At 42.4% G+C, this 21,809-nt stretch overlaps 2 protein-coding genes across 3 annotated transcripts in view; one reads left to right on the top strand and one right to left on the bottom strand.

Moving 5' to 3' along the window:
- The window catches only part of FREM3 (FRAS1 related extracellular matrix 3), a 115,726-nt gene extending 97,927 nt beyond the window's left edge, over nucleotides 1-17,799 (top strand). Inside the window, exons 14-24 of the mRNA XM_048847009.2 lie at nucleotides 850-1,153; nucleotides 2,528-2,659; nucleotides 6,354-6,685; nucleotides 9,101-9,293; nucleotides 10,183-10,287; nucleotides 10,532-10,659; nucleotides 11,477-11,611; nucleotides 13,251-13,377; nucleotides 14,435-14,622; nucleotides 14,708-14,854; nucleotides 15,852-17,799. Coding sequence (XP_048702966.2) covers nucleotides 850-1,153; nucleotides 2,528-2,659; nucleotides 6,354-6,685; nucleotides 9,101-9,293; nucleotides 10,183-10,287; nucleotides 10,532-10,659; nucleotides 11,477-11,611; nucleotides 13,251-13,377; nucleotides 14,435-14,622; nucleotides 14,708-14,854; nucleotides 15,852-16,358 — 2,298 coding nt within the window. The 3' untranslated portion in view covers nucleotides 16,359-17,799. The remainder of the gene's footprint in view (nucleotides 1-849; nucleotides 1,154-2,527; nucleotides 2,660-6,353; nucleotides 6,686-9,100; nucleotides 9,294-10,182; nucleotides 10,288-10,531; nucleotides 10,660-11,476; nucleotides 11,612-13,250; nucleotides 13,378-14,434; nucleotides 14,623-14,707; nucleotides 14,855-15,851) is intronic.
- A 969-nt stretch (nucleotides 17,800-18,768) lies between these two features.
- SMARCA5 (SNF2 related chromatin remodeling ATPase 5) overlaps nucleotides 18,769-21,809 on the bottom strand; it is a 43,990-nt gene continuing 40,949 nt past the window's right edge. For both annotated transcript variants that reach the window (XM_048847010.2, XM_075127714.1), the window contains exons 22-24: nucleotides 21,401-21,613; nucleotides 20,372-20,482; nucleotides 18,769-19,070 (exon numbers count right to left, since the gene is read on the bottom strand). In XM_048847010.2, the coding sequence (XP_048702967.1) occupies nucleotides 19,005-19,070; nucleotides 20,372-20,482; nucleotides 21,401-21,613 (390 nt within the window). In that variant the 3' untranslated portion in view covers nucleotides 18,769-19,004. The remainder of the gene's footprint in view (nucleotides 19,071-20,371; nucleotides 20,483-21,400; nucleotides 21,614-21,809) is intronic.

Raw genomic sequence — 21,809 nt, 5'->3', positions numbered from 1 at the left:
ATAGAACCAGGATTAGAGTTCAAAGCTTAATCATTCAGGCCCCACAACATCACTGTGACTTAGGTATGTAAAGGTGCGTCTACACTTACTGGGGTGTGCAGAGTACAGACACGGCACACCCAGCTAGCACAGATATAAATAGCAGGGTGGATGGTGAGGCATGGTTTAAGCAAGTAGAGGGCCCTTCATGCCTGATCTCCCACCCGCCACACCCAGGTAGTGCCTCCCATGTCTATTTTTAGCGAAGTATCCTGCTCTTTCCCCCCAGGCAGAACCTTTTCCTGTTGCTTCCATCTTTGTGGAGCCTTTCACTGTTGCATGTAGCTGCACATTACAGTGACAAGTGGTGACACAGCTTGCCTTTCACTGCGATGTGTGGTTGCTCAGACCCTGCAGACCATATAGATAAGGCCTAAGTCCCCTTATTTTACTGATTTAGGAATGAAGACACAGAGATTGACCAGAATTTTCAAACCTGGATGCCTAAAGCTAAGCACCCAACTCCATCTTTAGACACACAAATAAGTGGCCTGATTTTCAGAGGTGCTGAGCCCTGTAGCTCCCATTATGTTCCAAGGTTGAGCAGCAAAGGGAGATGCGGTTAGCAAGTACATGATAAAGTGAAGAGTTTTCCACACTTCCCCTTCTTAAATTTTGAAGTCCCAGACCTTCGCTCCTGTCTCCTCAATCGAGTTGTGTGACAGAGAACTCTAACTGTAAAAAGAAGGTGTTAAGTTCTGAAACTTTACCAGAAGTAGGTATTAGAACAGCATTTAATTGCTAGCTTTCCCAGAGCACACAGGCAACTAGAGATAACGCTGTATATTTTGTGTGTCTGTTAACGTGCAGGCATGTAATCCCAAGTATTCAGACTATGACAAGACTGGGTCTCTCTGTGCTGCTGAAAACATCAATGACACTCTGACCCTGTACCGCTGGCTTATCAGTGCTCCGAGTGGCAGCGAGGGTGTTACCAGCCCCCTGCGGGCAGTGGACTCCAACACCTTCTTTACCAACACCAAGTCCATCTCCCTGGACTCCATATACTTCCAGGCTGGATCAAGGGTCCAGTGTGCAGCACGGGCTGTCAGAGCCAATGGTGATGTGGGTCTGGAACTGCTGAGCCCTATTTACACAGTGAACAGAGAAGACGGTATGTGGTAACGTGTTGAATGAAAGGCAGGTGCCACATCAGCCCTGTAATGTCTGCATTTCATGTCTACCCATAATTCAGGTGTCATTCATATTGGGGGGGAGGGGTGGAATGGAGACAATGATTCATTTATTTGGCATCTATTTCTAGTGAACCAAACAGCCAGATCACTCCTGAGTGTGTCCTCTGCTTTACACTTTATATGTATGTATAGCAAATATGGATATTTCTATTTTAGACATCAAAACAGCACAGTTACCGACAATGAGTAGAGAGCAGTGAAGCCTGCTCAGAAGAACCGAAGGACTTCTGAACATGGGAACATTTAGAGATCTACAGACCAGGGCTGGTTTAAGCATAGACGCTGTAGGTCTATGCCCAGGGCCTCAGCTCCTCAAGAACGATGTGGCTGATTAGATCAGAATCTCTGTTTTCAGTTTTTTAAAGCATGTAAGTTACCCTGCCTGATGGGTGGGAAGAAGAGCTTGAAAACATGGATATGTGTGTAACTGATGCAGTGAGGTCTGCCTGAGTCTGCAGAGAGCCAGGAACAATAGCTCTGATGGTGTGAACTGCCCCATGCATCTCAGTGCGGTGTTATTTCCAAGACCCATTACTTTGAAGGGCTCTGTCTGCAATACCCCAGTGTAGAGCACTCTGTCTGTATGTCCCCCCTACAGGTAGGACTGAGCCTCCCTGCCCAATTGGACAGATTTGTATTAGCAGGGCTTGCGCTAGCATGCTTATAATAGCAGAGTGGTCATTGCTGCACCAGCAGAGGCTCAGGCTAGACACCTGAGCTCAGACTCACCCAACCCCCCCGGGTCCAAGTTCAGTTGACTAGCCCAAGCCTCCGCCAGTGCAGCCACGTCCACACAGCTATTTATAGCCTGCGAGCTTGAGCCCCACTAGTGGGAGTCTGTCTGCTTGGATTGGGTGGCTCACTCCCAGCTGCAGTGTAGACATACCCTGTGGCAGGAGGAGAAGAGTGGAGCAGGCTTGGACCACTCCCCCATGGGCCTAGATACCTCCTGGCTCCTGGGGTATACTGGGAGGCCCCGTTGCTGCCACCGTTCCCTCTCTGACAGTTTAGGGGATTGGAGGCCTTTGCTGCTGCTCCTGCCTCTCTGGGAGGGAGACATCCTGCCATCACTACTCCAAGTGGACATGGAGCCCTGGCATTAGGGTTGGAGCCATGCAACAGGGACAGGAGGGTAAAGCTGGAGACACAAGGAGCGCCACATTATGGTGTGCCGGGGCCCCAGATTGCCTTAATCCAGCCCTATCGACATGTAGAACAAGCTCTGACTTGCTTTTGTTTAGACTAGTGTCTCACAATTTAACAGACTCTTCATGATCTCTCCCTCTCCCCAGGTCTTTGTCAACCTCGGATCCCAGGAACGGTTGGAGCAGAACCTTTCTCAGCCAAGATTCGCTACACGGGTCCAGATGATCCCGATTACCCCAACCTGATTAAATTAACAGTTACAATGCCTCATATGGATGGTAAGCATGAAAAGGTCACAGAATTCCTTTTGTGATCAGATGCTGCCTTGGACTTTCATCTCCAGCAGCCACAGATAAGTGGCAGTCATGAGCCAAGTGTCCACCTTATAGCAAACTTGAGCATTACTTCTGGCAAAGAGGGATTTTTCTTGAAAGAAACAGCACTGTAGGCTCTTGGTTAGAGAGGTTTTCTCGTATGGTGATACATTTTTTTAGACAAAGGGAACGCAGTGGATCTAATTTACCTCGATTTCAGTACGGCATTTGATACGGTTCCACATGGAGAATTATTAGCTAAATTGGAAAAGATGGGGATCAATATGAAAACTGAAAGGTGGATAAGGAAGCGGTTAAAGGGGAGACTACAGCGGGTCACACTGAAAGGTGAACTGTCAGGCTGAAAGGAGGTTACTAGTGGAGTTCCTAAAGGATCGGTTTTGGGACCATCTTATTTAATCTTTTTATTACTGGCCTTGGCACAAAAAGCGGGAATGTACTAATAAAGTTTGCGGATGACACAAAGCTGGGAGGTATTGCCAATACAGAGAAGGACCGGGATATCATACAGGAAGATCTGGATGACCTTGTAAACTGGAGTAATAGTAATAGGATGAAATTTAATAGCAAAAAGTGCAAGGTCATGCATTTAGGGATTAATAACAAGAATTTCTGTTATAAACTGGGGACACATCACTTGGAAGTAACAGAGGAGGAGAAGGACCTCGGAGTATTGGTTGATCACAGGATGACTATAAGCCGACAATGTGATATGGTCGTGAAAAAAGCTAATGTGGTCTTGGGATGCATCAGGCGAGGTATTTCCAGTAGAGATAAGGAGGTGTTAGTACCGTTATACAAGGCATTGGTGAGACCTCATCTGGAATATTGTGTGCCGTTCTGGTCTCCCATGTTTAAGAAGGATGAATTCAAACTGGAGCAGGTACAGAGAAGGGCTACTAGGACGATCCGAGGAATGGAAAACCTGTCTTATGAAAGGAGACTCAATGAGCTAGGCTTGTTTAGCCTAAGCAAAAGAAGGCTGAGGGGAGATATGACTGCTCTCTATAAATGTATCAGAGGGATAAATACCACGGAGAGAGAAGAATTATTTAAGCTCAATACCAATGTGGACACAAGAACAAATGGATATAAACTGGCCATCAGGAAGTTTAGACTTGAAAGTAGACGAAGGTTTCTAACCATCAGAGGAGTGAAGTTCTGGAACAGCCTTCCAAGGGAAGCAGTGGGGGCAAAAGAAATATCTGGCTTCAAGACTAAACTTGATAAGTTTATGGAGGAGATGATATGATGGGATAGCTTAATTTTGGCAATTAATTATCTTTTGACTATTAGCGGTAGATATGCCCAATGGCCTTGATGGGATGTTAGATGGGGTGGGATCTGAGTTACTGCAGAGAATTCTAGGTGACTGGTTGGTGAGTCTTGCCCTCATGCTCAGGGTTTAGCTGATCGCCATATTTGGGGTCGGGAAAGAATTTTCCTCCAGGGCAGATTGGCAGAGGTCCTGGGGGTTTTTCACTTTCCTCTGCAGCGTGGGGCACGGGTCACTTGCTGGAGGATTCTCTGCACCTTGAAGTCTTTAAACCATGATTTGAGGACTTCAGTAGTTCAGACATAAGTTAGGGGTTTGTTCCAGGAGTGGGTGGGTAAGATTCTGTGGCCTGCATTGTGCAGGAGGTCAGACTAGACGATCATAATGATCCCTTCTGACCTTAAAATCTATGATTCTATGATTAGGTCCTATCCACAGTATGGAACATACTTCGTTTAAATCTGTTTTCAAACCCTGTTACAGCCTAGTATGTTATCACATGCTTTGCCGCTGAACCAGAAACTATTACAAAAATCTTGTTACACACAGGCTGTGTCTACACAGCAATAAAATACCTGCAGCTGGCCTCTGCTGACTCAGGCTCATGCAGCACAGGCTGCAGGGCTATAAAATTGCAATGTGGACATTCGGGTTCAGGCTGGGCATCTGCACTGCCATTTTATAACCCTGCAGCCAAAGCCCAAGGCCACTGACTCGGGCCAGCCACAGGTGTTTTATTGCAGTGTAAACATACTCACAGTAGGCTGGGTCCTCCTCTCATTTACACTGGTGTAACTCCACTGACCTCAACAGAGTTATTCCTGGCTTAAAGCAAAGTGAGAGGAGAATCAACTTCATGTTTAGAAACCATGCTATACACCAGTGGTGGGCAACCTGCGGCCCGTCAGGGTAATCCACTGGCGGGCAGCCGGACCGTTTGTTTACATTTGCATGGCCGCCTGCAGCTCCCAGCGGCCAGTGGGACTCTCGCCCGCACGCACATCCCCAAACTCCCATTGGCTGGTTTCTGACCAATGGGAGTGTAGAGCCAGTGCTTGGGGCCGGGGTAGTGCACGGAGCCCCATGCTGCTGCCTCCTCCCCCCAGCCTAGGAGCCGGACCTGCTGCTGGCCACTTCCAGGGTGCAATGCAGTATCAGAACAGGTAGGGACTAGCCTGCCTTAGCTGGACAGCACCACTGATGGGACTTTTAATGTCCCGGTCGGCAGTGCCGACCAGAGCAAGGCGACCCAGTGCCTTACATGCCATGCCAGTACTGGGGTGCGACCCTCGGTTTGAAAAACACTGCTATAGACTGTTTGTAGAAGGTAGCTGCTGCAGTTTGGGCTAGCATGGGTCTAAAAACCAGTGTGTTAGAATTCTGCTAGCAACTGCCTGGTTGGAATGATTGGAAAAATGTGGTTGACAGCCATCTTCGAACAAGGGAGTTGTTATGTAGGTCTAGTAGAACCATGTGTGTTAAATGTTTTGTAACACAGTTATTAGTAGCATGGCTCAAAGTAGAGGCAAGGCCTTTGCCTCTTATGTTTTCAGAACAGAGGTTTGCCATGGAAATTGCTTTCATTTGTTCAAGGGGCACTTTATCTAGACTGGTTTTTGTTAGGAAACTGAGCCATTGCTGAACATGGTTTTCCACAATAGTGTAGGTGTTAGCCTTCGCGAGACAAAATCATTTCCAATACCATCGTAGAAAGCATATTTGAGTCTCGGTAATACTCACTGAAACTATTCAAAAGATACATTCAGGCCTAAAACCTTTTCAGTACCAGTACATGGTTGAAGCATTGCTGAAAAAACTTTGGTCAGCAACGTTTCAGTTTTCTACTATGAACAAGGTTTCCATGCAGTTCTCTGTATTATTGCTATACGGCTACAGCGACAGGGATTAGGCATCTAGGCAGTTGCAGGGACGTCTGCATTTAACCCTTTAACAGCCGAAGCCAAATTTTTCTGAAATGTAAAGTTTGCTATCCGCAATGGATTTTGTACTTAGGATCGTTGTTACACAAGACATAGTGAGCCACCAAAAAAAAAAATCACCTGGAACAAACACAGCTAATATACATAGCATACTTCACATACTCATAAGCCATAGTGGAAGTCCTTCTGGAACAACATGGTGAATCCGTGACGTTCATACTGTCTCCAAACTCACAAATGTACAGAAGTGTACATATGGCCTTATAGCCTCAGAATGTTCCCATGTAGCAGAAGGGTGAAGTTTTCCCTACCCCATTTATGATGTCAGAATTGTCAGTACATTTGCAAGATGCTTAGAACATGTGACCAGTCAGTCTCATCAGCTGAGAATGCTAAATGGACTGTGTGCATTGTGTTTCAGGAATGCTGCCTGTCATCTCAACTCATCCGTTATCCAACTTCGAGCTGACTCTTAGCCCTGATGGCACTCGTGTGGGCAACCACAAGTGCTCCAACCTTCTGGATTATAATGAGCTCCAGACCAAACATGGTTTTGTTACAGATGAAACCAAGAACCCTGAAGTGATTGAGGAAACGTCACCCTACCAGTACAGCAACTCTCTGCGATCTACTAAGACCTTGCGTTTTTACCGTAACCTCAACCTGGAGGCCTGCCTCTGGGAGTTCAACAGCTACTATGCTGTGTCTGAACTGCTGACTGACTGCGGTGGCTCCGTTGGCACCGATGGCCAGGTATGTGTCACTGCGGAAGCACTTGCACAAGAGACAGAAATGTTGAAGAACCAAGTCCAAGCAAGAAACACTTCTTTATTTTATAAGAAAAGCGTTAGCCGCTATACAGATCACTTGATACAAATTCTCACAAGAAAGGTTCAGCTGTCCTGGGCGCAATTCCTTTAGAACAATTTAGAGACATTCAGAAGTCCCCAGAACCCATTCAGTTTCCTGTATTTCATTTGTTGATAAATAGCTTCTCCATCAGTTGCTCCACTCATTAAATTAGTCTCCTCTCTAATGACTAATCCAGCGAGGTGCTGAGTGCCCTCAATTTCTGCTGAAATACCATTGGGAAGAGACAGTGGGCCAGATCCTGACTCCCAGTCTGGCTGCTTTGCACCAATCGGTTGGAAATTGCAGGCTGGCATCCAGCTGGATAATAGCATATCCTGGCACCAGGTGTAGGGAGTGTGGCCAGCTCACCTTGCATCCTTCTGATTTCTGGCTGCCTTTATATTCCTTCCATCCATACTGTACTGAGAGAAGCTCAGTTGGACTGGCAGATTTAGCCCAGTATAGCCAGAGTGATTATTTGCATAACCACAAATTCCCTTTCTAGATTTTGTCTGAAGTAGTGTAAGGAGGAAATAGAGAGAGATGAAAAGTAGAAGAGCCACCTCACTCCTCTCTGACTTCCAATAGAAAGCTACTCTTTCCTGGCTTAAATAAAACAGTGCTCTGTTAATTAGTAAACCCTGACAATTAACCCAACTAGGAAGTGAGACAAGATCTGGTTTTAAAACAACTGCTCCTTTATAAGAGTGTCTGTGCTGTTTATTTTCTTTCCCCCACTGTTTTAAATACATTAAAAAGCACTTTGAGATCTACTGATGAAAAACAATACAAGAGCTAAGTGGTATTATCATTATTTATTTATTTTATTACTAGCTGGAGCACTGTACCTCTGCATGCTGCCATGATTAATTTTTCAGTGCGGGTTTTACACATACACACCTTGTGTGTGTGTGATTCCTGTTGGCTGCTGCTCCTAACCTGGGTGTGAATGTGCCTGTAGACTTCCGCTTTTTTTGTTAACCCAAAATATTTCTTTTTCCAAGTGTGCTCGCGCACACAATATCAACCAAATTATCTTTATTTGCTACATTGGTGCAAACAAAGGCAGAATTTGGCCCTGTTGACAATATATACATAACGTATTGTCAGAAGCCTCATAACTCTCTTGTGTGCACTTTTAGACTATGGAAAGAAAAGAAACCCCTTCATCAGTTCTTAAAGTGGGAGTTCTAATTATGGACAGAGTCACAGTGCTCAGTCATTTTAGCAATGACTGCACTTTGGTAGTGCTGCCAGACAGGTGACAGAACATAGCCAGAGGCCTGGATGCTGGAAATTAAAAAACACACACAGACATCCACTTTCCTGAGAATAACCAACCATGATCCCAGACTTCATTATGTATGAATTACTAGAATGTCCAGCAAAGGCCAGACATGCCAGTAACTGCACCCAGAGGTGGTTTAGAAAAGGCCTTGATATAACCGAGTTCCATTATAATCAGCCACCTTAATGAGAAGTCCAATGGGACTAGAGCTTGGGGGACTAGAGCCAAAATGTGTATGTATAGACTCTCCCACTCCAACCCCATCATGGATAAAACAGAGGAGAGACTCCAGTCTGGAATTTTGGTTCAATATACTATAAAGACACGTGCCATTTTCAAAATTGGGTTTTCGATCCACGTTCTGTTTTTCAATGCCTCAAAAGTATGTGGTTGTCAAATCTGGCTTTTGGTGCAGCCCATCTCTAACACCATGCAACTTGTAATCAATTCTGAAAGAAAAAACAAAAAGCAACAAAACTTGGCTATTGCTAATTCTGAAAGGACATCAGCTGTGTTCAGTTTGAAAAGGTGCTTTGAATAAGGAAGAGCTTAGTGTATTTCCAGAGCTTAGTTTCATTTCCAGAATTTTGGGCTGAAGTGTACCAGAGTTCACTCGTGAAGGTGAGCTTGCGAGTATCTATTCCATAATGGATATGTCTGTATATCCCAGAACGACTGTAGCGTTTGGAACAACTCTTAGGTCAGTGCCAGAGCTGCAGCCCAAGCTGATGTGCTTCAGCCTATGCCATAACTCTCTTCCGTTGACGTGCCCTGGAAGTCACTCCCAAAGGCAGAAAGTAGGTTTGTAAACACATTGAGTAAAATGTGTGGAGGGTCTGAAATGTAAGCAATGCAAATGGCAAAAAAGAAGAGACATTTCCATACATTTGACTAATTGAAGATATAAAAGTGAATTAGGTGTTTTCTTATGGTTGACAAATTACAATGAAAGCTAGAATGAAAGTTTGGCAACTAACTTCTCAGCATTAGACAGAAGTGCAGTAACCTTCTGCCCTAATGGTTTTCAGGTATTAAATCTGGTGCAATCCTATGTCACGCTGCGGGTGCCCCTCTATGTCTCCTACATCTTTCACTCTCCTGCTGCCGTTGGTGGCTGGCAGCACTTTGACTTGCAGTCGGAACTGAGACTCACCTTTGTATATGATACCGCCATCCTTTGGAAAGATGGCATAGGCAGCCCACCGGAATCAGAGCTCCAAGGTCAGTTCTTGCTGCTTTCCTTCTTATTTTTAGACTCGTCCCATCATGGCCCCCTTCCTTCCTGGGGGAAGCATACGGCAGTTTGTGTGATTAAATCAAGACTCCTCCTGGCCTTGAGAATCACACAAAAAGCAGCATCAAGGCCAATTCCCACTATTAAAATACCCAAAGAATAAGGTTGTTTGTTTTTAATTCCATATGTTGTTGAATTAGATATTTTAAAAGTTTTCCCCAAACATATAGCCCTTTAAATCTACCACAGAATGAGTAAAAACAATAGACAGCCCCATTTTAGAAATAGATAACAGAGGGTAGATAACACATTTTTAGGAGGGTAAACCCCCAGAGTGCTAGATGGATGTAGGTTTACAAAACAATGGACAAGCCCCTGTGTTAATGGAAATGTTTGAGTGTCAGCAAAAGAGCGATCCTACTGGAAATTGAGCCAGAAGCCTTTGTGTTAAAGCTTGAAGACAAACTCAGTGGACCTTATTCTACTCCCACTGGTACTTGTTTTACACTAGTGTAATTCCATTTACTTCATAACAGACTCAGTGTGAAGGTGAGGTCAGGGTGGTCAGCAGACATCACCACTGATGACAGAGAAGTACCTGTAGAAGTTTTACTTCAGCTGAGCTACCCTGATTTATATCAGTGTAACTCTTAATCTGTCCCAGTGGAGCAGACCCTTAGTTCTATTAAAGTCAGTTAGTCTGAATATCAGTCACAGTAAGGTTCTATAATGCAGGAGGGTTTAGATCACCCAGAGAGTGCCAGAACTTAGCAACCTATTTCATTTCCCCAAATACTGACACTAACAAAGAGCCTTTCTTTCAAAAAGCAAACTGAAAACCATTCTAGGTAGACACGATGGCTTTTTTCCGTCTAGGTTCCCTCTACCCAACCAGCATGCGAATCAACGATGAAGGGCGATTGGTGGTGAATTTCAGGACTCAGATTTGGTTCCGAGGACAGCTTGTAATGTCTCACCCAAGTAAGTACTTGGTCTCTTCTCCTGGACTAGTATCTCCAGGAGACATGACAGCCATCTGGAGCACCGTCTGTTCCCGATGGAAGGGAGGTGTTTTATAACAAAGACCGTGTTTCAACAGATGGGGGGGAAAGGAAATTGAAACCATTCTTCTCAGGGATGGCGGAGATTCCTTTGTGTCGGCTGTCATTGTGTGCTGATTGATGCTGATGCCTTCCAGGATATAACTCACCCTTCGCTTCTACAGGTACTTCTCTGTCATCGATGGTGCTGTCTGCTGACCGCCCCGACCTCACCTTCACACTGAGCCTGTTACGAAGTGAGCCAACCTTCCACCAGCCCGTGCAGCAGTGGAGCTTTAGCTCAGACTTTGCTGTGAGTTCCCATTCAGAGTGGGGATTTGGGGAGGCTGCAGTAGGCAGGATTGACTTCTGGTCTGGTGAAAGCTGTCCTGCTGTGGGTTCTACAAAATCAATCCGAGTCTGTTCACATAGATTTGATCAAGGATATAACAACGACGATCATTTAATGCTTGCCAGCTTCCAGCTGCTTTACTTTTATATAATGAATGATCACAACTCCCTGGTGTGGTGTATAGATATTATTATCCCCAGTATACGGATGGGGGGAAGAAGAGTAAATGATTTGCCTAAGATAAGACAGAATTTAAGTGACTTGTCCAAAGGGAGTCATTGCCAGAGAAATCTGACACGACAGTCGTGGGAGTCATGTAAGTAAATAGGTACAATCATGGCCCTGACTCTACATTGTAATCTGTGCAGGCGGACCGTGTGGATTACAATGGAGGTTTGGGGCCTAGGGTTGGAATGGCTAAGACAGGAAAATTATGGAAAAGGAGAAATTATACAATAGCTCTTTTGATATGCAGGTTCAACATACACAGCTCAGACTAGAACTCCGGTCTCGTGGCTCCCAGTTCTGACTCCTATCGATTGAACTGTCTTGCTTCCCTGAGAAAAGTATTTACAATTGGGTGTCCTTGTGTACATATGACACTGTTAAGTAGGAAGGTAACAGATAGAAGACCTATGCCTTTGAATAGACATGCTGTTTAGACTGAAGGATTACAATAAAGGTAGTGGCAGTGCCCTGTATTTTGAACTGAAGCACTGGTTGTTCAGAGACTATGGAGCAATGTTCGCTTTCTAATGTTGTGGATTTTTTTTGCTAGGTACGAGACTATTCTGGCACTTATAGTGTAAAATGTATCCCATGTACTGCTGCACCCAACCAGGAATATACCCTTCCTATCACCTGTAACCCGTGGGAACCAATCACCTTCGAAGTGGATATCAGGTTCCAACAGGTACAGCATTTTTATTGAAGGTTAACTGTTTAAATGCCGTACTTGTCTTCATGCATTCAAATTGCTGTAGAGCTGTGTTTGTCTGGTGTATCTCACGCTGTGCCATGACAATTAAACTAATATTTTTCATTTCCTTCCTTCACAATTTATTATAGCCTGGGGCTCAACTACTTCATATTTTTTACACCGTGTTTATGAGAGCTGTTCGTGGATATTAAAAATTGAGCAGGCTGAAAATAAGATCATTTGTGTTCATAACCCCACTTCTTTTAATGCTGAGGCCCTAGCTATAATGGAGTGGAAAATCAGGCCTGTACACTTGACACTTCGTTCAGATTTGTCATGGACATGTGCCTATTTAAATCAGAATATTCCTGTGCTTATGAAAGTAATTAAATGGTATGAATGAACATAGTGTCCCGTGAATTACCTCTGTTGTGTTATAGGATGTCTTATGTGTAGCAGACTCTCCCTTTCGGTGGATAGAAGGAGCATCTAGGTAGCAGTTAAGCAAGAGGATTGCAAAACTGAGCACATCTTCCCACTAAACTGCAGTGTGGCTGTAATTTTCAAATATCCAGAATTTAGGCTTGTAAAGCCTTATGTAGGCACCTAAATTAATGCATGATTTTATAAAATGCTACACACCCAACAGCACCTACTGATTTCAGTGGGAGTTGCACAGTGCTCATCTTTTTAAAAATTAGGCCCCTAACACAGGTGCCTAAGTAAGTATTTGTATGCCTAATTTTAGGCACCCAGTCCTGAAAAATCTGTGTCAGTGTAAATAGGACTCTTATTTATTACGTGGTAATTAATTATATGAAAAAAATGTACTAAATCAGCATTATGGCTGTAAGCAGACAAGGTCAAGAAACTAAAAAATATGCCTTCCACAGTAGCGTAGTCATTACTCAGCCATATAGAGGTACATAGAGGAAGTTAACACTTTGTACCATGATTTATGTGGTAAGGAAGGGGTTAGGGTTGCTGTGTGAATAATTTTGAATTATTTTCAGACCTATGCAAATATGCAATCTTAAGGTTATAGCAGTAGGGTTTGACTTTTTTCCTGAATTAAAAATAATTTAATACATGGAAGAACATGACTCAGGGGATTGGGTTGTGGCACTTGGAGCTTAGGTTGTTAGTTTGAATATGACCAAAAGTCATTACTGAGTGTTTGGCATATGTGAAATGAGTTGGTGTGATCAATCCAGCTTCACTGGTCATGGTCTGACTCCTAGAGTTGATGCCACCCCATCTGGTTCAACCGGTGGGAAACTTGATAGGCATAGGGCAAGCGGGGTGGTAGACAGCCCCAGAAGGAAGGAGTGGGGGCAAGGTGCACCCTAGAGGAACACAGGCTGAAAGAGAGAGGTTTTCAAGCTTCACAGATCTTCTTCATGACACATTATCATTCATGGGACCAGTGCCAGAGCTCATAGAGCTCTTAAATGATGATTTTATCCCATTTTATCCTGTACAGCAACCCTGCATGTATTAATTTTATGTTCGGATTTGAGATGTACAGAGTACTGAGTGATCTGATTAGCTGAACATCACAGAATCTGCAGTAAGCACTGACATTTGTAAAACTGTAGCTAGATTTCAGAGCTTCTTTTTTTTTTTGCCACAGGTCAGTGACCCAGTAGCGGCTGAGTTCAGTCTCAATACACAAATGTTCCTGCTGTCCAAGAAGGAGCTCTGGCTATCCAATGGCTCCATGGGATTTGGGGAAGGAACGGATGTGGCGTTTGCTGAAGGTAAGCACATCTTTTAGTAGCCCGCATCCCATTGTACTACATACTGCTAATCTGTTATGGACACGGAAATAGCTCTACTTTGAACAATAATTGAATGTTTCTTTTACTCATTTCTATAGCACCTATTACAGAGGCACCTGTGTGGTGCTTGTGGGATTTCTAAATGTTTATCAAAGGCTAAACAAAATAAATTATTCTTGCCCTGAATGTTGTTAGACTGTAGCTCTGGTGTGAGCAAATTCAAGACAGATAGGGCCACTTAATTGGGAAGATCCTACCACCAGAAAAGTAGAGCTCACTCTCTCAAGTAACTGGGAGCCTCACCCATAACAATCACCATCACAATGAATTGCAACCAGAAGTAGGAAGCCAGGGCAAAGACTTGAGCACACGTTACGTGTTTTCATGTTGTGCACTGACTGGAGTTCTGGATGTGCTCCAGGGATTCATAATAAAGTTCAATTATGCCAATATTACAGCACAATTCATTATGTGCGTAACTGGTCTCCAACACAAGACCTCCTTATGAAACCTAGATAGTCTGCTAGATCAGTAGGTTAGAGAGACAGGGCGGGGAAGGTAATATCTTGGATTGGACCAGCTCTGTGTAAGCTCAAAAGCTTGTCTCTCTCACCACAGAAGTTGGTCCAATCCAAGATATTACCTCACCCTTCTTGTCTCTCTAATATCCTGGAATGGACCTGACTACACCAACACTTCATAGATCAGTAGTTTGTTACTTGAGCATAATAGCTATCATGTTGGATACCTTTTTACGTGGCTATGGGTTGCCCCCTTGTGAGAAGAAGAAAAAAGCCTGCTTACTCAGGAAACACTGCTTACAATGCACTAACTACTGCAGATTAGTTGCCAGTGTTAAATCAGTAATAAAGGTACTATATACAACTACAGGCAATTGAGACCTTAACATGATCATTTCCTGACTACACAGCCATGGGTCTCATTGCATTGGTTTTATTATTACGTACCATTGTTTGTACAACGTGAAATGAATTACTTCCTGTGTGGTTACCAAGTGTTTAATTTGCTTTATTAGGGTCTGAAATTTATGGCCTAGTGATGGTGGACCCTGTTCAGAACTTAGGAGACTCTTTCATCTGCAACATTGAGAAGGTGTTCCTGTGCACTGGGGCTGATGGATATGTGCCCAAATACAGTCCGGATAATAAGGAATATGGGTGCCTGGCTGACTCACCTAGCCTATTGTACAGATTCAAGATCCTGGTATGTAAATGGTTAGTTCACATAGAGTAATTTAGAAATAAAGCTTGAAAATAGTAATCTGGCAATGTTTTATTCACTCCCCCAGGATAAAGCTCAACCTGACACTCAGGCAGAAGTGTTTGGAAATGTGAAGTTTCATGCTAAATTAGCTATTGATCATGCAGATGCTTTTCCTTTAGTAAAGCAGCCTGGTTCTGATGGTTTCAGTCTGTCATCCTCTCCTCTCTTCCAGGTAAGTTCTCTGGTATTTATGTTATACAAAAAGCTACTCATGGGAAAAGGATATTATCTCCATTTTATCATCATGGGCTACTTTGGTTCTTTTCACTCTATCATGCTCACCTGTGATCTGGAAACCAGCCAGAAGAGTCACCCAAAAAAACAAAAAACACCACATGAAAACCATAAACCTATCTCAAGCAGCTGCTGAGCCTCTGGGGATGTGATAGGTGAACTCTCCCTCCTCACGAGCGCTTTTCAGTATTTTGCTTGTGTGAATTAGCTACACTTTCTTTAAATGGCTTTCTACCTTGAAAAGCATGAGATCTTCTGACTCAACGGATCAGCTCCCTGCATGTATTTATTGTCATTTGTACTGCTTTTTACTACTGCTAGTCCTATAGCTTCAGCACAGGTAAAAGAGGGAACTAGATATTTTTTCTTCTTGTGTATCAGCATTGTGTGTGCTCTGCCACACTGTAGACAATGGGGAGGGTAAATTCCCAAGCACACAAGAATGTTGTGCCGTAACTGCCCTGGGTGGATGCTGGTGCCTGGTTCACGTTAACATGGTCCTGTTGGAAAGAAGACTGACCTCAAAGTTACTTAGTTTGTGTTAGTACAATGTCCACACAAGGCAGTTACAGCACAGTATTTTGGGGTGCTCGACAAGTCACACTGCTCCAGTCTGCACTGTGGCATACTGTAGCCAAGCCCTAAGTGTGAGCTATCTCGATGCGAACTGCTGAAAACAATGAGATTGCATGGCTTTGTGACTGGGCGCAGAAACTAGAGCCAATCGTGTTACTAATGGGGGAGGGCTAAGATTAACCTAAAGATGCTTTTATAGAGAAGCACAATTTGAAGAACCTGGTTTGAGGGTACTAACAAATGGAAAAAGTACTTTTACTTCACAGCTGTCTAGGCACAGATGTTGCAAGTTACTGTTTTTTATCATCTCCTTGTGATTTCAATGTATAGTAAAGAGAGGTTTTTTGTTTTGTTCAAAGGTAGCAGCAGGACGAGAGTGGTACATTCATACAATTTACATGGTTAGGGCAAGAGAGAATGCTAACCGAGGCATGGGCAAGAGAAGCCTAGAGCATCATGAGGCACTCAGCAGCACCAGGACCCCGAAGCGCAGTCGGAGAGCCAATCCTGATGGCCCTGCCCTCACACAAGACATAGGAACAAATAAAAACAGGGGCACAAACATTCAGCATATAGTCCTCTACCATTCCAGTAAAATCACCCAGAATGATCAGTTCCTGGCAGGTGAGCCGTATCAAAGACCAGTATTGGAAATCACTGGTAGAGACTCTGAAAACAGCATAATACCTGTTGTGGGAGGAGCAGGCGGGCTGCTGCTTCTGATCAGCACTCTGGTAGTCATTGTATTTCTGTTAAAGCAAAGGGGACAGTCCTCTGATAGGAAGAGGAAGCCCTCTGTCACCTACTCCAGCAGCAGTGCAACTATGACCACCCCTAACAGCAGTAGTGACTGTTCTGAAGTGTAGGGGGCTTCTCAAAGCCCAGTTCTCTGTCCTTCTAAGATGTCATTTGCCTGAATTTGCTTTTGCAATTAAGTGTCTGGCTGATGACTTTGCACAGATACGTAATTGGTTGGGTCATGTGTTAGTACTAAAAACAGGTTCAGGCGTGAATGATTGATTTAGAGTTCAAAACCGTTTTCCAGGAACAAGAGAGGACCCTGGGGGTTTTTTGAACCAGTGTAGGTATAGCTCTAACTCTGCCTTTATAGCCACTATGTAAACCTGATGTTTAGTTGCTACAGTATAGGTTTATTTTTGTGAAAAGGAAAAACAGCAGTATGTATAGTGAAAATTACATAAATCTCAGGAAGAAAATCAATAAATTCTCCTCTCAGATCTTAGTAGGGATATTCAGTGCCAGTCAAATCTGCTAGTCAGACCTGTGGGAAGATCAGAATTATTGGCCGCCTAGCAGCTGTGATTATCAAAGAAGAACTTAGTACCTGTTGGCTACACCACTGTAGAACAAAGACCATTCCCTGACCCCCTTGAAAAATAGTAATTTAAGGGAATGGTAAAGTTCTGTAAACTAACAGATAAGCAAAGGCTATAAACATTACTCTCAGAGTAATGAAAGAATACGTAACATGCTACTCCATAACTATTTTAGAATGTCCTTGATTACTACTAAAGACTACTGTAATCACTTGAATTTAACAAGCAAATTATAAAGCTCCTACATGAGAAGGATGTGGGAATTCTGCCTCTTGGCTGTCAGCACCTAGTAAATAACTCCAATGAAAATCACTGTCAAATCTGTGTAATTAAGCTGAGTGAAAATTATGTAGGATTTAATCAATCAGGACTTGAGGCAATGGTACTCTGGGAAATGTCTGTCCTCAAAAAAAGTTAGTTTCCTATCTTTGGCTGAAAAAGGACCTCAGGATGCATTATTTAGTCACATAGAAAACAAGCAGCAATTTGTAGCTCAATTAGTAAGTACAGAATAATCACAAAAATCCATAGCATAAAGTTTGCAGCTAAGAAATCCATCCGGTAAGTTATGTGCTCTGCTCTCCAGTTTGCAAAGGTATACTGTAAAAATTTACATTTATGATGATATATAAACTTCTTGGCCTTGCTGAAAGCAGAAACAAAACAATTTCAGGCTTTTGTTTGATGTAAACACAGTGGTGCTCTTAGCTGCCAATTTCAGTTTCGCCAGGGCGCTAGATTATAAATGTACTTAAAAGCCATATACAACCACTCCTGTTACAGTATTCAAAGGGAAACAATATTTGTAGAGGTTAATTATGGTACGACATTTCTGGGGCTCCTCTTACGTCTTTTTATGCTTTTGGAAAGTAGAGGCAGAACTCAAGTAGTAAATGCAAAAGAGGCATTATATTGTACACTTGTGTGCTAAAACAAAAATTCACCATCTGCAAGTAGTGAAATGGAAGGAACACTAAATTGTGAACCAAACCTGATGCAGTGTTGCTGTACAGTATTAAACAAGTTGATTTTGTAGAGATGTCTTTTCTCACTATTTTGCTCTGTTCCAAATTCTCAAATACCACATCCATCTTTGTGGTATTTAAGAAAGGGCTTAATCTTAGAAAACTTTGTGCAAGGATGCTCATTTGCACAAAGTGAGTTTTTTCTGGTTTTATAGAGTTAGTTTGCCAGTCCTCCAGAAAATGCACTGAATTAAAGTCTCACATTCAGAAACACCAGGGACAGCATATCGATTTCCTCGCTACATGATTGTGCCCATCCTGCAAAGTTACTCAGTCAACATTACAGAAGTGTGAGAAAGCCATGAGCTGGGCCAGAACACTGAACTCAGTTGCTTTTCTTTCACATCAGACAAAATGATAGTCACTTGTTTTTTTCCTAACCATGTAGTTCTAACTTGACTGGGTCTTGACTTACTGAAAGCCGCCTATACAAATGCTCCTAGCTAAGGCTGTTGTCATACTATTAATTTCAGTGGAGTACAGAGATTCAACAAAGTAATTTTACTTCCACACTCACTCTGGCTTGCGAGATGAGCTATTTTGGCCTAATCCACAGATTCGTGGCAAATCTGGATATCCATCATAGATTCCAATGTGTTAGGGCAAAGCAGAACACTGTAGTTATACTTCCATCACTTTTTGTTGAGTAGTTCACCAACAGATGCTGTTTGAGGTCTGTAAATAAGTAGCAGGTCAGAAAAAAAACCCTAGAGGCCTACAAAAGTTGGTGGACCACACTTACATGTCTGTTTAGCACTCTTGACTGGAGTAAGCAGTCACTCCAATTACCACACAAATGTCAATCACAAAAGGGGGGAGGGGAAATATCCACAAGAGTTTGAAGTTACACAACTCTAAAACCAGTTCACAAGCTTTCAGCTGGAGCGCTTTAAAAGAAAAAGTCAACGGAAGCCTTTTATTAATAAATGAAGCCTATTTTATTACTTTAATGGTAAAAAAAAGTTCAGCACAGCTGTTGCATTTAAAAAAGTGAAACTACATTAAGTACTATGTTTCTAGTTCAGTAAACAGATGAACCTGATGTCCTTTAATGACATAATAGTTGAGCATTGTACAGTACATCTTATGAAGACCCGTAAATTAAAGAACTACTTTTTAAAAAAATTTAGTGATTACAAAAGTTCAGCATTCACAGCTTTAACTTCTTTTTCCTGCCTCGACCATCAGGAGTACCATCCATTTTACGCTTCTGTGCCTGTAAGATAAATATATGGCTCACTACGTTATTGTCCCCAAAATTTGCTTACTGTAACAAAAATTCCCACCTATTTGGAAACTGTATAATGTTAAAAGTGGGTTCAAGTTAACTGTTTGCTTGGCCAGTACCAATGGAGCACAGCCGTTTAAAACAAAGAGTCAGACAACCCTTATTTTGCAAGGACATTAAACAGTTCAGATAACCCTGGTCAATTTCCAGTATAGGGGAGGGCTCTTAGGCTTTCCTCTACTTAGCAGAAAGAGCTATGGACTTTACATAACATGCATGCTTATTTTTTGCAGAAGTGAATACCCGATATATTAACTGGGTTGAACAGTGAGTATTAGAGACTTTAATGATGCTTTTGGAGCCTAAAGCATATTCCATGGTTATCTCCCTACTCAATCAGCTGCTGCCTTCAACTACTTATTCTGAATAAAGAAAAGGAGGACTTGTGGCACCTTAGAGACTAACCAATTTATCTGAGCATGAGCTTTCGTGAGCTACAGCTCACTTGATCGGATGCATACTGTGGAAACTGCAGTCTTCTGCAGTATGCATCCGATGAAGTGAGCTGTAGCTCACGAAAGCTCATGCTCAGATAAATTGGTTAGTCTCGAAGGTGCCACAAGTACTCCTTTTCTTTTTGCGAATACAGACTAACACGGCTGTTACTCTGATACCTGTTGTTCTGAATAAGTGAATGTTATCAGGGATAAGAGGCCTACAGCTCTTTAAGGTGGAACCAGTTTGGTATGGCAGGTCAGCAAAAGTTGAATAGCTGCATGAACAAGAGTAACACTGTCACACTTACAGAAGGGTGAATAATGAAGGTCAGAATTATCCTGTTGAACTTATACCCTAGAGAGGACTTCCATTTTAAATTCAAATCTAATGAAATTTAAGGGTGGTTCTACTCATGGCAGATATCAAATCTTCACCATATTTTTGCATAAGCTACAGTGTGGTGGCTAAACCAATTTGGAAACAATGCAAAAATAATGCCAAAAACTAGAGAACATTTTCATTTGCATTTCTTTGCCCATTTCTTATTGAAAGCATTTCGGTGCAAAAGTATGGCTTTAGGAGCCTAGCTTCCAGGCACGCTGGTTTGTAAATGTGTTAAGTAGATGGACCCATAGAATGGCACTTTAGGCACCACTTTTGAGAAGTCACACTATTTTCCAGACACTTGATAAGTACCCAGTACTTCTCAGACACCAGAGATGCAGCCTATAACTAGGTAATTTTCTTCAGCAAAGCATTTGAACAGAGATTTAAGATGCATTAAAACTCACTGAAGAAGGCTTTGGTCCACGTTTCTTCTTCTCTGCCTTCTCCTTTTCTTCCAATTCCATGTTTTCTCTTTCAATCAAAGTGATTAAGGTATTGCATCTCCTCTGTAGCTCCTAAGTTACACACAAGATAGCCATTTGATTACTCCACCTATATAGTACCTATCTTCAGACATGGTTTTTCACATCAGTTGTACACTTGGAGGGTGGGGGGAAATTATAAAATTTTATAAACCGCACAAATTCAAGACCCTAGTGCCATTTGAGTTGTTACTTATGCCAGTGTTTTAACAGACTTCTGTATTTAACAGTGCAAAGTCTTGAATAACTAACATTTAATCCAGTCTCAAAACACCCAACAAGGTTTGAATGAAACCCACAGTGAAGTCAAAAACTCCATTTATTTATTCCAAAGTTACCGCTATTTGCTGGTTTAAAACCAAACCCTTTCAGTATTAAGTGTTTATGCTTTAATTTTCATTTTTGATATTAAAAAAAAGATCCTGTATTCTAAAGAGACATTCTGTACCACACAAGGCTATATTAAAGTCTCATATGAACTGAGGCAAGAATATTTGTTTTTCCAAATGTGCAGAAACAGGTTTGTTTTACACAGTTCTACAGTCAAAGCTATTCGTAAGATTAAAAAGGAATCAGGATTAAGTTACAGATGCTGCATACAGGAACCAAAAGCCTAAACTTCATTCATCAATTTTCAATAGTGAAAACTTTTTTTATATATATATATATACATACATACACACCCCTCATCATATTCTGATGAGCTTTGCAGCCATTTGATTAGTGAATTCATCCTGCACCTCAGACTACTTGCCCCCTGCCCACTATTTCTTCTCTATAGGAACCTACGTATTTCAAAGGCCATTAAAAGCCCTGCCATGAAAATGTTCTCTCCCTGGTAGAGTTTGTACACACAGGTTTTAAAACAGAACAGACAAATATAAACTTTATGTGGATGAGAATGTCTTGTGAATAAAAACAATGAACAAAAGGATCCAAACCAACACATACCATTGCAGTTCTGGACTTCAGGAACCAGTCAAATCTGAACTGGGGAGAGTTTCGAATACACTGTCTTAATTCATCATAAACATTTTCTTTATCAAATCCTAGCTTGTGAAGCATACAGATTAGAAAGCGATCCTCCTCCTCTGTATAATTCTTCCCTTTGTTAGTACCATATGATATTCTCAGCTGGTGGAAAGGTGCTTTATATCTGCCAATCTAAAGGAAAGACAGACAAGGTTTGAGTACACAAAATTAAGGAACAACTTAGATTAGAGACAAATGTTTCATATCAAGCTACAGATCACATGCAACCAATACTAAAAATACATCATTTAAACAGTCCATGACACACAAATGGTAGTCAATTAAAATTGTAAAAATAAGTCAAGTAGATGAATCCAGCTTGTTCAAG

The sequence above is a fragment of the Caretta caretta genome, chromosome 4, assembly GCF_965140235.1.
Source record: "Caretta caretta isolate rCarCar2 chromosome 4, rCarCar1.hap1, whole genome shotgun sequence".
Classification (NCBI taxonomy): domain Eukaryota; kingdom Metazoa; phylum Chordata; order Testudines; family Cheloniidae; genus Caretta; species Caretta caretta.
This window is presented reverse-complemented; position numbering and strand designations above follow the sequence as displayed.